At 42.4% G+C, this 15,495-nt stretch overlaps 1 protein-coding gene across 4 annotated transcripts in view; it reads left to right on the top strand.

Moving 5' to 3' along the window:
* whrna (whirlin a) overlaps nt 1-15,495 on the top strand; it is a 91,669-nt gene that overhangs the window by 62,834 nt on the left and 13,340 nt on the right. For 2 of the 4 annotated variants that reach the window (XM_040196919.2, XM_040196920.2), the window contains exons 4-5: nt 3,072-3,280; nt 5,035-5,071. In XM_040196919.2, coding sequence (XP_040052853.1) covers nt 3,072-3,280; nt 5,035-5,071 — 246 coding nt within the window. Of the gene's footprint in view, nt 1-2,996; nt 3,281-5,034; nt 5,072-15,495 lie in introns of all 4 variants that reach the window. The other 2 variants (XM_078088211.1, XM_078088212.1) reach the window with 1 other exon arrangement.

Genomic DNA, 15,495 nt, shown 5'->3' on the forward strand with positions numbered 1-15,495 from the left:
TGTTTAATTACCTAGAATGCAGCAATGTGGCTCTGATGTGACAGAGAGATTAATCACAAACAAATGAACTGCTTGTGGCTCAGAACAGGGTCCATCTACCGTCAAATAGAAGTATACTGAGGAAAAAGCAGAATCATCGAGGGGAGAGGAAAGAAGTGGTTGTTAGTGTTTTGCATCAGAACACCAGTGAGTAAAGGGGTTGATTTTCCAATCTGTCAATCAATCTGTTCCGAACCGATTTTAACATTGAAGACATTCTTGACAGTTTATTGGTGCTGTAATTAACAATGTGTTTTTTTAAGGAGCTCCGGCGGGTGATAAAACTCAATCAGCGTGTTATTCGAGTCAGAATCAAAGTTCCAATCTTGTGCCAAATACAACAAGTGCTAATAATGTGACGTGATTAGCTGGCGCTGACAGACAGCGGTGCTTTAACGAACCACACGACTGACGCAGCACTGCAGGCAATAGTATAGTGTGGAATTGCAGCATCAACGATACAGTAAATATCACATACATCAGTATGTATGTTGTTTTATCCACAAAGATCAGTCTGAGGAGGGCCCATAGAGTAAAGAATAAAATGACTGGCTGTGTTGGTTTGTGTGTGAATGCTGCATCCCAGCTTTGATTCCTGACCACAGGCCATGTTGCACATCACCCCCACTGTCACCATAGCAACTAATAAGCCTGCTTTTGAAAGCAGTCCTTTTGACTCGTCATAGCAGGAAGAGCACAGGTGTTACTAACATTAATGATGGCGCTGTTGTATTCAAGCCATTCAAGCAGATTTGGTCCTAAAACCACATCAGGATTTGATTATTTTCTTAATGTGACAACAGTTCTTTGGACATCATGACTGTGAAGCAGCAATGATATATGTTGTTGTGCATCAGAGAATTGTCCGTTTTAGGAGTCTTCCAGGGCGACTCCCTGCAGGACCCCGTCCTTCCTGACGGCTCCTCTGAAGTTCAGTCATAGTCCTCTTCATGTCTCCTCGCGGCAGCGTTCATAAGCGTGAGACGTTATACTAGGGGGCCCACAAAATAGCTCACGCATTATTATATTCTATTACTGGTGAAAGCTTTATTACAAATATTATTTAAATGAGATCACCCTTCGTCATGCTTACGTATTCATTTGCCAATGGTTACAATCCGATGATAATTATATGTATTATATCTTTTTTTTTTTTTTAAAGAGTCATTCTGCACAATAGGTACCGTAAGTATATTGCGAGGCTAATACGTTATGTACTTTAAGTACAAGGGTTATTCAAGACCACTACTTGTAACGGTATTCGTAAACTGATATCGTCACTTTTGCACGTGCAGCAGTGCCTTTGTTGATGTCAGTAACACCAGTGCTTTCCTGCTGTAGCAAGTCAAAGCGTCTGAGGGGGAAAAAGCCTTTTGTTGGAGATGTGCAGTATGATCAATGGAAACGAGATGCAACTGAGCTCAGTTCTGAGTGCTGGTATTAGATGACGGGGCTCGTGTGTTCATTGAAAATGGTTTTCAGACAACTGTCTATTACTGGATACTTTGCCAACTATTGGAAATTGAAGAGTATTATGTGGTAATGTTTATCATTTTTTTCATAGTGGTACGAATTGAGAGAAGAAAATTGGTGTGGTGTGTTTGTTTCTTTTGTCCTCACACGTTTCAAAGCCTTGTGTGCTCTGAGGCTTCGTCCAATACAAGTGAATCTGAGATAAATCGCTCTGAGCTCACAATAAACTGAGCTCTAGTGTTGTCAAACACTGTATGAAGTCCATAAGAAGCCGCTTATTGACTCTTTTTTCTGCCTTTTTGTAAGGCAAACAGCTGGAACTAACAGCTTGTAATCTGTCTTCAAATCTGTCCCACTTCCCTGAGTCTTCAGATCAGCCTGACTGAAGTGTTTGCTGTGCTGCTGGTTAGCAATAAAACAACTGTATTATGAAATTGGGCCTTTGCAGAAGCAGATAATGGTAAAGGTTTATGTGAAGAATGGCCTCTGCTGCAGTGCTTCAGCAATGACGGACGTATTGTTGTTGGGTTGTTGGAAAACATCCAAGATTCGCAATGTCTTTAATCTTGTTTGCTTTATTTGTGAGGCTTGGTTGGCTGACAAGAATTAAGTGGGAATAGGGCAAAAAACAGACATTGGGTGATAAAATACTTAACACAATATCAAGTCTAAATGCCAGAAAAGGTTGTGCTGTTTTACTATAGTGACTGTAAAGTTACAGTTGGTAACTTAAAATAACGTTGCATCATATTTGATCAACCACGAGCTTCTCCAGCAGTAATTGAATGCCACGTTAGAGACTCCTTGACTGTGATTGGAGCACTAAAAAGAGCAAGAAGAACCTGTTCTTTTTCACAAACTATCCATCTCATTTACTACTCTCAGGATATAATGGCGCTTTGAGCAAATATGACAAAAAATATTTTTATTCAAGTTGACCGTAATTGCCAGCTATTTTTCAGGCACAGTGAAAAGTTGAGTACAGAAAGTTCCCTGTGTTTTTCCCCGAGAAAACACAATAAACCTCATTCATGATTTTTACGTGAGATAAGGCCAAGGGAGGCGGACACAAGTCCAACACGTGGAGAACGTGCTGTTTGAGGTGGAGACGGGGAATCAGCCTCTCAGACGAGGGTCCCTGATGCATCTGGAGACTCCAGGTAAAAGCACCAAACGTCAGCTAGTTATAGCAGGTACGGATTAGTATGGACATCGTCATCCTCCTGCTGCCCCCAGGCTCAGAATGGGAAATTACATATATTACATCCAATATTGAACAGTCGTGCTCTTAAACCTGTCAGCGAGCGGAGAATTCTTTATTCCTTGTGTGGCCTAATTATTTGTGTCCTTCTGCTCTGCTGCCATGACTTTTAACAAGAAACCTACAACCTGCTTATCACACTCTGACACCATCAAATGTCTTCTCACACCTCCACCAACTCCGTCTCTGACCTTTTACCTGTGAACCTTTTTGCGGGCGGCAGTCCCTGCCTGCTCCACCCTTACCGCCCGGCTCAGTCCTCCCCGCCATGCCTCTGTGCTCGCTCCCCCCCCCGCAGGTGGGCGACCAGATCTTGGAGGTGAACGGCCGCAGCTTTCTGAGCGTCCCGCACGACGAAGCCGTGAGGGTCCTGAAGTCGTCGCAGCACCTGATGATGACGGTGAAAGACGTGGGCCGCCTGCCGCACGCCAGGACGGTGGTGGGCGAGACCAAGTGGATCGCCAGCTCGCAGATCGGAGAGAGCTCCGCCGATAGCAGCATGGCGGGGTGAGTTGGTCCAAGCCCTAAAAACACACACGGTATTGTTGTAATTGTAATTATTGATTAGTAACGTATGAGCAACAACGGTGATTTACATTTATACGAATGAAAATCATTAAAAATGTCTTGACTATTCATTATTGGCCTTAAACTCTGCTAAAAAGTACGCACATGAAACCAAATGAATAGAAAGCTAAATAATGTGGGTGGTTTGATTAAAAAATCCAAAGGGACACATAATTAAAACTCAAAAGCTCATGAACAATAGTAAGTTTGACGCACACACTACGCGGCTCAACTTGTTTGACCGCCAAACTCACTGCACGCTGACAAAACCACTGAAGATGTATTCCTTTCTAAACCATGCAAGAAAGAATTGAACTTGCGTGGTTCAGCAGAAGAAAAATTAAATCCTCTTCCTTTTTGTTAGCTCTGTTGAAAAAGAATGCGCTCTTTTCAAAAATGCCACACCTGAACAACTCGTCTGCAGCTCATTACCTGCAATACATGTGATCCCCTAACAACCATATTAAAGTCTGATGTAAATGCCAGACTCACTTTCTCATCAGTTCGTTAACCCACCGACTGACAGCCCGACGGCTGTGGAGGCGCTTTCCTCCCTGTCTCCAAACAAACGGAGGCTATGACGTGTGCTTGACATTCTCCCTGTTCTGCCTGAGGGATTCAGGCGTTTCTTGCCGATGCAACGCGGAGAGACAGATGCTTGTTCTCTGTATGTTTTTTCGTTTGTTTAAACCAGCCTTCTCTCGACAGGAACATTAAGACTTTAAAACAACGGCAGGTTTTTTTCTTGTTGAATTTCCATTTCATCTGTTAAATAAACTAGAAGGGGAACATATTGTAATATGTACACTGAGGCAGTCAAAAAAGTTGAAACACTGGGTGCCCTAAATAAATGTTTTATTAACTAATAAGTGTGTTTACTATGTGAACATAAAGCTACATGAAAAACTATTATTCCTTTCATTTATTTAACATTTTGGATTGGACTTTTAATCAGTGCTGCACACGGTTTTTCATTTAGTATCTTTTCATTGGACTATCCGTTATCTGGCAGTACAAAGAGAGCAGCCGAGGAGGAGACAATTGAAGAATTAGAGAATGGACTGGATGACTCATTTGAATCCCAAAACAACTCTTGAGTTCCATTGCATGTGGAACTGCAGTATTTTTGTCTATTTTAAAAGTTCATTTAGTTTTTTCTTTCCTTCAAGGCACTGCTTTGAGTTTACTCGCTGGGTACGTGAGGATGTAAAGACTTGCACTGATATTTAACGTGCGCAGGGATGTGGTCCTGAAAACATGACGCACACATTTCAAAAGACTTATGTTTGCAGAGAGAGTGCGTCGGTGTGTGTTCGTGACATTTATTTTGATGTTTGTGCTCTTATTTAAAAGCCTGCCTGGAGGACGTGTAGGTTTCACAATTCATGGAAGGGAAAAAAAACCCTGGTGTGCAGCATTTCCTCGACATCTCTTAAGAAAACATGGCAGCTGTGACGAAGAAATCTGTCGTAGCGAGCATTTGCGCTTACCTAGAAATGTATTCTAAGAGATGAAAAGCCGTCAGTCCTGATGTTTAAAAAGCCTTTCTGCATGCGTGTGTGTGTCATTGAGAGAGAGAGGGATTCTCACTCGCGTGTGCACTCCTGTAGATCTTTTCATGTTCTGCCTGTTTGTATCAGTGCATGTATTAGCAGAGCAGAGGTAATTTCTCCTCTTGTTCTGCTTCCCTGCAGCTTCTCGATGGACAAAGGAGCCTCTGCAGCAGGAAAGGTGAGATCCACAAAGGTTCGCACAAAGTCTGACTCATTTCCCCTTTGTGTGTGTGTGTGTGTGTGTGGGTGTGTGCGCGCACACACCAAACGCTGACGTTATTGTGTGTTTCTCTCAGGACAACCAGAATCTATTGGTCTGTTCACACCACCACTGACCTAGAAAACAGACGTGACAAGTGACGATTAGTTACTGAATGGGACTGTTTGTTTTGTTTGTAGAATGTTTTGTGTGGCACCTCGCTGTCAGACCTCACAAGACTTCACAGCTAGAATCTCTCCTCACAGAACTCCGAAGTGGATACTCCGCCTCCCCAATTAGTTGGTTAGTTAGTGTCATTCTGTCAGTCAGATCTAAACCTTTAAAAACTAAAGTCACACAATAGCTCAAACACACTACCAGATCGAAGCACCAGTAAACAACAACTTGTGAAGAGAGCGCAGATAATGGCTTCAGTTCCCAATTTAAAGGTGGCATCTGACAGCAAAGCAACTCAAAGAAAATATTTTCTAGTTAATTTCAGCTGCCTAAAATAAAGTAGACGACTATGGCTGAATACCACATACAAGCCACTACAACTATCCCTTTAACTTTACCTTGTTCTTCTGCTAACTTTGCTGTTGACTTTAACTGTGATTCAAAGGGGTCAGGGAGGGCACACTTTTCATTATAGAAGCTCCGATGGACATGTTCTCCTACAGCAGCGTAGAACCGAGAGGGAGAGAGTCACATGCTGGATGGAGAAGGTATTTTGGATGAAAGACTAACACATTCTCTCCAGATTTGTGTGCAAAGAGGTTTTAAAAGTAACTCATAGCCAAACGACACACACAGTTTGGCCTCTATCACCAAAGATGCTCTCTTCAGATGAATATCAGCAACATAACAGCAAATACCATCGACACTACAGTGCAACTGGTTGTGTGTTTGTGTGTGTTCTGCTCCGTTGCAGCCGGTCAGCGTAGGGAATGTGTGGCCCCTTGGTTTCTTTCATCTTTAAAGGCCTTTGTCCTTTAAACTTGCCTCTGTCATCCATCTCTTGTATGTGCAGAGAAATAACGTCTTCTGATGACAAAGCTGTGTAGAGCAGTGAGGTGGGACTGTGGACTGGACTAGATGACACTTAAAAAATAAAAAATAAAACATTGAAGAGAGGAAACACGGGTTTTCTATTTGTTCTCCTTGTCCTTTTGCAAACTTAGCAACATTTTTAAAATGTTAGCACCCTAAGTGGGATCTGTACTATCTTTGTTGAAGTGTTTTTCTTGCTTAGTTGCACAGTTGACTTTAAAACCAAGGTCTGGTAAAGGTTTCCCAAGCCGTTGAAAACTTTGTTCACTTCAGACCAAAACAACAATTACGCGACTAATCTACAACGAGTGTGCAGCCCTACGCATGCAATCCACGCAGGTTTAAAAGCGAGACCTAACACAAGTCTCATCAGGTGCAAGAAATGACACTGACAGTTAAATTAGAAAATAGTCAATGAGGGGAGAGCAGGGGAAGACCTAATTGTGAGATTCAAAAGAGACCCTTATCTTTAATTTCACTGCCCACATTTGTTAGATTTTCTCCAGTCGTCTCCTTTGCAGCTGTCAAAGAAACATTGTAGGAATATTAATAGTAACCCTGCTTCACTGCCCAGTCCTTATTTCTCCAATTTCCAGCAAAGCCGAGCAGTGCACATAATAATACTAAGAGGTGTTCAGCCAAGTGATGCATTTTCCGTTTTAAAGAGATACATTTATCCTTTAGCCAGAAAGGTTGTAATGCCTCCAACCAGGGCACCTTTGTCTGCCCTGTGGGATCATCAAGGAGGCCAATATTGGATGCTCAAAGGATTAAACCCACCTTTTGCCCCTTTTATGCCTCCACGCCAGCAATGGCCGATACCAGTGGAGTTACTAATTGTAGTTAGTGCATCAGATTGTTGAGGAAACATCTTCAAATTGGTCCGACTAGATTTTAGTGGTCAAAAATCACTGAGGCCTGACAACATGATTTTGGCCAATAGGATACGAAAGCTGAAGTGATGACATTTGGATGCTACAGGATGAATATTTAGGGAAGGCATACAACTGTTATCCTATTTTGCAAAACCAAAAATGTTTTTTAGAGTTTATATGAGCAAACAGGAGAGTTTATTTGGACTTGGACTTCAAATCATTTTCTCGCATCAGTTATGTATAAATATTGGAATGTCAATCGTGCTTGCTACAGGTTAGAAAAGAAACTAGGACAAACATGTTGAATGCAACAGCTTGAAGCCTCCGTGTTGGATTTGAAAATGTTCTTGTTTTACTTAAATAAAAAAGTAACTTGCATAGTTTGGATCTCAGGGCTCTTACAGCTGCAAAAAAACAAACAAACACCTTTGTTCAGTTGATGGTTGGTCAGTAGCACAGCAGTGTCCGGTCCTCCTCTCTCCAGGTGTTGCATTGTCTCTTTAAACCAGCAGCTCGTACCTGCGTTTGTCCTCTATGGTCCCTCCGAGGTAAAGCTCTCATCATTGTCATTGTATTTATTTAGATGCCGACTGGTATTACGAGGAATATCCACACATAAGCTGTTGTTGGTCTGGTATCATGCTGTTTGAACCACGCTGTGCATCCTGCGTCCGATAATCTGACCTTGATAGAAATGCATGTTGTTTGATGGGCTCTTTTGATCTTCCAGATACAGATTGTCAGCCTTACATTCTACACCGCGGTGCTAAGTAGTGGGAATCTACACGTGCCGCCTTTATGCATGTGAATCTTAACCTCTTGTACACAACCCTTTTTTTCAGGCCTGTGCTCGAAAATTGCATACCCATTTTTAAAAGAGTATATGTACCATTTGCTCTTCCTATATACACTTTTTATGTGGATGACTAAATGTCTTCTGGGTAGGTGATTGTATGTAGACATCACATGAAGGCAGCACACACTGCTACTTACTGTATGTATGCAGACTACACAGGACTGGTGAAAAGGGTGGGTGGGTAACTGATGTTGATCTAGCTGGGGGCTATTTGAAATCCTCTTCTGTGGTTGCATGTGATAAACACAACCTAAACGATTTAGGATAAATGGTAAAGACAACCCTCGGCTTAATCAATATATTTCCTATTTCGTTACAAAAACAGATGCTGTCTGAGCCAAAGCAAAGAAAACAACAACCCTTTGTATTGGACTCGTTACAGATGCATTTGCTAAATTGAATCATATACCTAAAGAAATAAATATTAAAGTATTTATTAAGAAAATCCTCGAAATTAGACTGCTGTTTAACCATTAAAAATAATACTAATCTGGAAGACGACTGGAAGTTAGTTGAATCCTTAATGTTCAAAGTGGAAGAAATGGTAGAACTGATATTGCTGACGTTATTTCAGCTGGTTCTATCTCCAGCACCAAGTTAACAAAGCTCTATTGGGACTACGTCAACATCTTCTGGCCCGGGTTAGATTGACCTTACTTCTAAGAGAAATGGCTGCAGAGATATTTGAAAGGCCTCCTGCTTCTGTTTTTAAGTTTGTCTTATAACTCCAAACCTAGTACCTGGAAACCTTTCTGACTTGAATGATTACCGTCCTTTTTCCAAACAGGAACATGGTAATTGTTTTATTAGTATTCCGGCTCTGCAAATTAAAACAGTATTCGATAGTCTGAGTGAATCTCCATCAGAGATTAGATCAGGCGCTATAGCAGCCCCTAATGACATCATCAAATCACTTATAGTAAACAAAGGTTTCCCACTTGGATCTATTTAAGCCTTTTTCATATTTTCTTTTTTAATAAAAACGATCCAGCTAATACCATATGCGCGCTGATGACAGACTCATCTGTGTGTTGCCACCTCTGAGTCCAGTCATACAGCTAAAATAAGATAAGATACCAAATATGTGACCTGCTGTTATTCTCCCTCTCAGGCAGTTGTCCCTTACTAGTCCGTAGATCCCTAAACATTAGAAGCTACATGTAAAGAAATTCTCTTGGTCATATGTTGATAGTCTGTTAAAAAGGCTAAGGCCAAAACTGGGCTTTTAAAAAAAGATACACATAAATGCATTCCATTTGAGGCCAAAGAGAAAAATGTGCAATGGTGATGTAATTAACGAGCATGTAGCTTGATGAGTACTTAAAAACTGGATTCTGCACATCACACAGAATTCGGTGTGTAATAAATGTGAGCTCATGCACTCACTCATTGCATTTCATATTGATAGTCTTCTCTGCACCAGAGGAGAGAAAAGCATGAGTGGCTGTATATGCCAAAACATTGTTAGGCAGACTACCCGCTTATATCTTAAGCTTTTTAACCTTTCATACCGGCAAATATAGCACTTGATCTGCAAATTGGATTCTTTGAGTTGTCCCCAGGGTGCCTTTAGAGCTTGGTAAAACTACTTTCTGTGTTTATGGACTTTTGCCAAGCTGTAAAATGTCATTACCTGAGATTCACTTCCTGCTTTAAATACATTTTATGGTCTTTTTTAAATGGCCTCGTAGGAAACTTGTTGCTGTTTCAGATAATCCATAACTCGGGTGGAATGTGCTATTGCTTGTATGTTTCATGAGCATATATAGTGTATATATGGAATTGTTTGTCTTTCTAATTGAAGACTAGGACTATTTCTAGTCCAGGGCTATTTACCCTGGTTTGTGCTTTTTTGTTATAAATGAAGGCACATTTTAGACAGTAGTGCGCTTCCAAATGTGTGCCATCAGTTTGTGTTTGAATCATTCCTGTTTCAATAAATAAAATGAAACGATGGATGAAGACACTCCATGATTGTGGCTCCTCAGGGGTTGCAGCATCTTTGGGATTAACCGCAATTGTCATATTCAAGAAACGGGTCCAATGTGTGTCTGCATATTCCACGCCACATTTTGTATCTACGTTTTCTGGGGCTTTATTAGAAAGCACAAAGCATCAGCGTAAAAGTGCAAGAAAGCTCCTAATTGCTACTCGGACATGTAAGGCTGCACTGCGCCTGTGAGAGAAAGAGAGACACATAAGGAGAGAGAGAGAGAGAGAGAGAGAGAGAGAGAGAGAGAGAGAGAGAGACCCATAGAGAGAGAGAGAGAGAGAGAGAGAGAGAGAGAGAGAGAGAGAGAGAGAGAGAGAGGGTTGAAAGGTTATAATTCACTCCCACTGCTCACCTCACACTCTGTCAACGCATCCTCTGCATAGATAGTCATCTCTAATAGATTGGTCCGCTGCTGATTGTTTGAACAAGCAAAGCGATCTCTGTTCATCTTTATACATTTTCCCATTTGCCATCGCTCCCTTGGCTGGTGGCTGTAGATTCGTATCACCACCCCCCCCCCGCCGCGATCCTCCCTCCATCGCGTAATGGATGCCCAAAGGCTAAGCTAGACCCATAAGCTAATTGATTTAAGGATAGGCCAAAAAAGCAATTCTCGATCATTAGATCTGCTCTGCCCCCATTTATGCCCTTTATCTAGAGCGAACGGATGCTGTTAGAGGCACAACAAATGTATTACAGCAAATAACAGCGGGTAAACATCGCTTTTGTCAGTAAAAACCTAATTAGCTTTTTACCATTTGCTAGAGCCCCACTTGTGTGGTTTTCATCTTGTGAGTCTGTGTGTGTGTGTGTGTGTGTGTGTGTGTGTGTGTGTGTGTGTGTGTGTGTGTGTGTGTGTGTGTGTGTCGTCTTGGAGACACCTGCTTTAGCAGAAACTACCACAAATAGGGTGTTTACCTCTTCAGGTCTTAGTCACAAAACTTTAAGAGGCACCCTGTGAGGATCAAAATGAAGACAGAGTTTGATGATGGTAGTTCAAATAACACAGGTAGGTTGTAGAGACGGAGCCACATACAGACACATAAACATTCACGAGGTGAAAGCTATACTAGCATTGCTTTAAGAGACCCTGTCTTGATGGGATCACACTATCCCGCACGTCTCTCACAGATGCATTTAGTACATTTTAACGCTCACAGACAGACTCACAAGCTCAGCACAATACCAGCGTCGCTGTCGCAGCTGGTAACAAGAACAAGTGTGTGTTAGCAGGAGTGCACACAGATGTGGGTTAACTCAGGTAGCACCTTGGCATTGACACAGAGCAGAAGACTTGTTACTAAGATGAGACAGGGTTATTGTATTCATCTAAAATACACAGGTAAGTTAGCATGACCGTATGACTGACTCGATTTAAAAAATAACTTAGCAACGAAGCTGCTGCTGTTAAAACCTGTTCTGTCAGAAATAACATGAACGCAAACAGAGGTTAATGGCGTACGATGCCAGCAGTGTGTGACGTCATCTCATCCGTCAATTATAGTTTCAGTCCTCTCTGTGATTGAGTGAACGATTCATGTCAGTCGTGTACAAATGACCTTAATCGCAATGTTTAATAAATGTCATCAATCATTAGCAGCGGAGAGGGCACGCTATGTTACAGCCAGTCTTTCTGTCAAAACCTCACAAACCATCACAACCCGATTCACGTTGGGCCTTTTCTAGGAACCGTTAGCTGAGCAAAACTACCTTAGTGTGTGTTATAGAAACATATGCACATGTAAAATACTAAGACCATATAAATGCATTTAGCTGCATTTAGAATCCACAACAGCCACAGAGTTAAAATGTCATTAACAGGTTTCAGGTAGTAGAACAACGTATTTTTTATGCTCCCTCGCGTGGCTTAAAGCTGTACTGCACATATGAATCATAAATGAAGGAGGAAATCCAGCAAATCAATTTGCCACTTGTGGGTCGAAACCCATTCTAATTAAATGATTGCTCTATAAGAGCCTTAGGTAATTAGAGCAGACATTCCTGATCTAAACTCGTGGATTGGTTCCGTTATGTAATATATAATGTATGCTAATAGAGACTTTAATGATGGATGACGCTGAGCACACCACACACAGAAGTTGCAGTGATGAGAAACCACTGTTTCTACCCTTGATGAGGTTGATCTGCAGATAAGAGCGTTTGGATGTGTTCACAATGAGATTGACGCTGGTTTGAGCGTCTTCGTCAAGCAATCTGATGGAGTTACAGTTTGCAATGTGATGAAACCCACTCACCAAAGGTAATACAGGTATACGTCAGCTTCATTGTGGAGAGTGCCGGTGCAGTAAATATGTCCCTGTGTCAGCTGGGAAGCGGTAATGGAGTTGAGAAGCTAATGTATTGGGCAAAAAAAGGAGTGAAATGACAGATGAACACTTCTCTCTGTAGGCCTCAGATTTAAATACTAAAATATGCTGTGTGAGGTAAGATATCTGTGCCTTCATCATGTGCAATCCATCTTTTGCATGGGGATCTTTCCTCTCCATTTTGCTGTGATTTTTCTTTATCTGCTTGTTATTTTCAGAGATACTTAAACTCCCCTGAGAGAAAAACAGAGGAAACACATTTAGGGTGCAGGCATGTGAGAAATCAAGAAAATCTTCTGTTCAGCACGAATCCTCTCTTCTTTTTAATAGAAAGGAGCACAAACTCACACAGCTGGAAGTGTGTTGTCTTTGGATCGATTGTCCGTAGTCTGTTTTACTCAGTGGCTAAAAGTTGGCTGTCAATCCTTCTGTTTTGGAACTTTGGTCACATGAAATCAGGTTGTAGATGCATGTCGGGAGGGAGAGGTGCTTAAAAGATGGGTGATGTGAAGCATGTTTATTTTAAGATCGAGAGCGTAGAGTCAAACCTATTTTAATATTGTCTTGTCATACATATTTCGTATATCTTGATACTGATAGGAAAAGAAAAATGTCCTTCATTAAACCTTTTACAGGAAAAAGTTAGAAGAGCAACTGAGGATGGATCCTCCCGCTGGGTGGACAGACATCGACTAAATGTTTAAATGTGTATTAAACGGAACAACAAGAAAATGACAATAAAGATAGCCAGGGTGACAAATGAATACATGCTTCACATCCTCCTCATCCATTTGCCTTTTTTCCAGCCGTCCATTGACTGGGCAAGTGAGCTATCTCCATGACAACGGACCCATCTCCATCCACTGATTAAGGCCTTGAGATAATTAAAGTTATTTCCAAAACAGCTTTGGCCGCTCCCTCTCTAGTCCTTTATTTGCCCCTCAGGTGAACTTATATCACTGGAGTTAATGTTATCAGGTAACCCAGATCAACGAGGAGCTGATCATTAGAAAAGATAACGGTAAATGCCATAAATACAACCAACGTTAAAATCAGTAAAAATAACACTAGCTCCCCATTGGCTGTTTTCACCAGCACATCCATTTAGACCAGTAAACAAACACCTGCGTCGTAGGAGTTACTGAAATAGTCACCTGCTTGTTCCTCAGAATGTTTGGTCGACCATGTGGGCTTATTCATCACCGCAACCAAGACATTTCATCTTTTGTAGGAAACCTTCGGATGAGTAATCGCATGAGATATTTGAGTGTTTTCACATTACCAAAGCGTTGTCAGAGTGTTTGTTGGGAATGTTTTTTTTTTGTGTCCTCAAAGTTAAAATTAGTTTCTACAAAACAAGAGGACAATAGTCCTTTTTCTTTTTTTTTTAGCAATAGCAGAGATAAGGCATGTGACATTTCCAGATCTGGCTTCATCTGATTTGCTCTTTATTTGATGTCTGAAGTGGTTGTTGTTGCTGGTCACTGCGATCGATAAGGGGCCAATCAGCTTTATCCGGCATCTAAGTAACCCAGCGAGCGATTTACCTCAGATCAGATCAGGTCCAACTAACAAACCAGCGACCCCAAATCCATTAACTTTAAAATGTCAGTGTTACTGTAAATGCGTCCTCAAACATGTCCCCCTCGAGACGACCTCATTAGCGGCAGACGGGGGTGTTCTACTCCGGTTGAATGACGAGCGATTCCATTAGCTCCCTCAAGTGTCGATCTGCCCTCCGACAGGACATGGTGAGACGGGCTGCCTGCTCGTGCCTGCCCCCCCCCCCCCCCCCTACCCCCACCCCCCCGCGGAGCCCATGAGCTCAGCAACCGGGACGAAGATGCTGGGGAGGAATGTTTTGGCGCGCAGGGTCGGGTTGATTGAGATTCAGGCTGGGAAGTGGATGCGTTCACCATGGCCATTAGTTGTTGGCTCTGCTCAGACCACGGGACACTGACCACGGGACACTGACCACGGACTACGGCTGACAATGTGGAGGGACGAGCGCGTGTTAAGGAGCGGCTGAAGGAGACGGGGGCAGCCGGGCCTATTCACTCCTCCTGATTCCGTCACGTACAAACGCAGGCAGACGCGGAGCCCCAAGCTGTGACTTTGAAGTGGCGTCTTTGATTAAGCCCTTAAATACAAAGAAGCCGCGTGCTGGCGAGCAGATAACTTGGAAGAGAAAAGGAACGGGCAAAGAATGAAAAAAGGAGCAGATGTGGAGCGGAGAAGTGATATTGGCAGTTTCTCAGGTGGCAGAGTGTCGTCCTTCTGACTGGCGGAGAAGCCAGCTGGCACTGCTGGAACCGACAAAAACCTGCCACTTACATGTGTGAACAGCACAGTTTCAGCCCTGCTGCAAGCTGTGCTGTCAGTGCCACAAAGCATTAATAAGAAGCACCGATATCGGAACAGAAGGAGGGTCCATCATTTATATATTTGGGATGAAAAGACTTCTTTTTCTGTTCGTCCTACCTAACCTGTCTCAATCTGTCGCTTCTTCCTCCTACTCTGCTGTTGTCTCCTCCTCCTCCATCAACCATCGCCATCCATGCAGGTGGAGTACGCCCGGCCGGACACCTGCCTAACCTTATTCTCCTCTCTCCATCTCATCTCCTTCCTCTCTTACGTTCTTCCTCACAACCTTCCTGTCCCGTCACATCAGAATGAAAGCAGGGTAGTTTTAAAGTAAAATGTAAATGAATTAAAAAGGATGAGAAAATACTTTGCTTATACAGTGATCCCTCGCCACTTCGCGGTTCACTTATCGCGGATTCGCTATTTCGCGGATTTTCATATTGCATTTTTTTTTTTTTTGGTGCATTGTGCTCTGCATTCTGATACGCTAAAAACTCACTCCCGAGCCGTTCATTACAGTTCTCCAACGTAATCGATGGTGGCATGTCGGTGTACAAGGATCTTTTTGCAAAGAAGAAAAAAGAGCGACAACGGCTGCCTATCACTATGTTCTTCTCCCGAACAAACACACCTGCACCGCGGGCTTCAGAAGAAGAGAACACTGCAGAGCGCAGTCAGGATGCAGCGGCCCAGTCTGAAGAGCAGTGAAACGGCCTACACGCGAGTCACTGTATTTGTATTACATGTAATAGTTGCTAATTGTAAAAAAAAAAAAAAGTTTTCTATTTCGCGGATTTCACTTATCGCGGGTCATTTTCGGAACGTAACCCCCGCGATAAACGAGGGATTACTGTATACTATATAATTATTTTATGAGAGAGCTGTACAGTTTTTGATAAGGCAAAAAAAAAGGTTGATGAACGGAGATTATAGTCCAA

The sequence above is a fragment of the Gasterosteus aculeatus genome, chromosome 14, assembly GCF_964276395.1.
Source record: "Gasterosteus aculeatus chromosome 14, fGasAcu3.hap1.1, whole genome shotgun sequence".
In the NCBI taxonomy this organism is placed as follows: Eukaryota; Metazoa; Chordata; class Actinopteri; order Perciformes; family Gasterosteidae; genus Gasterosteus; species Gasterosteus aculeatus.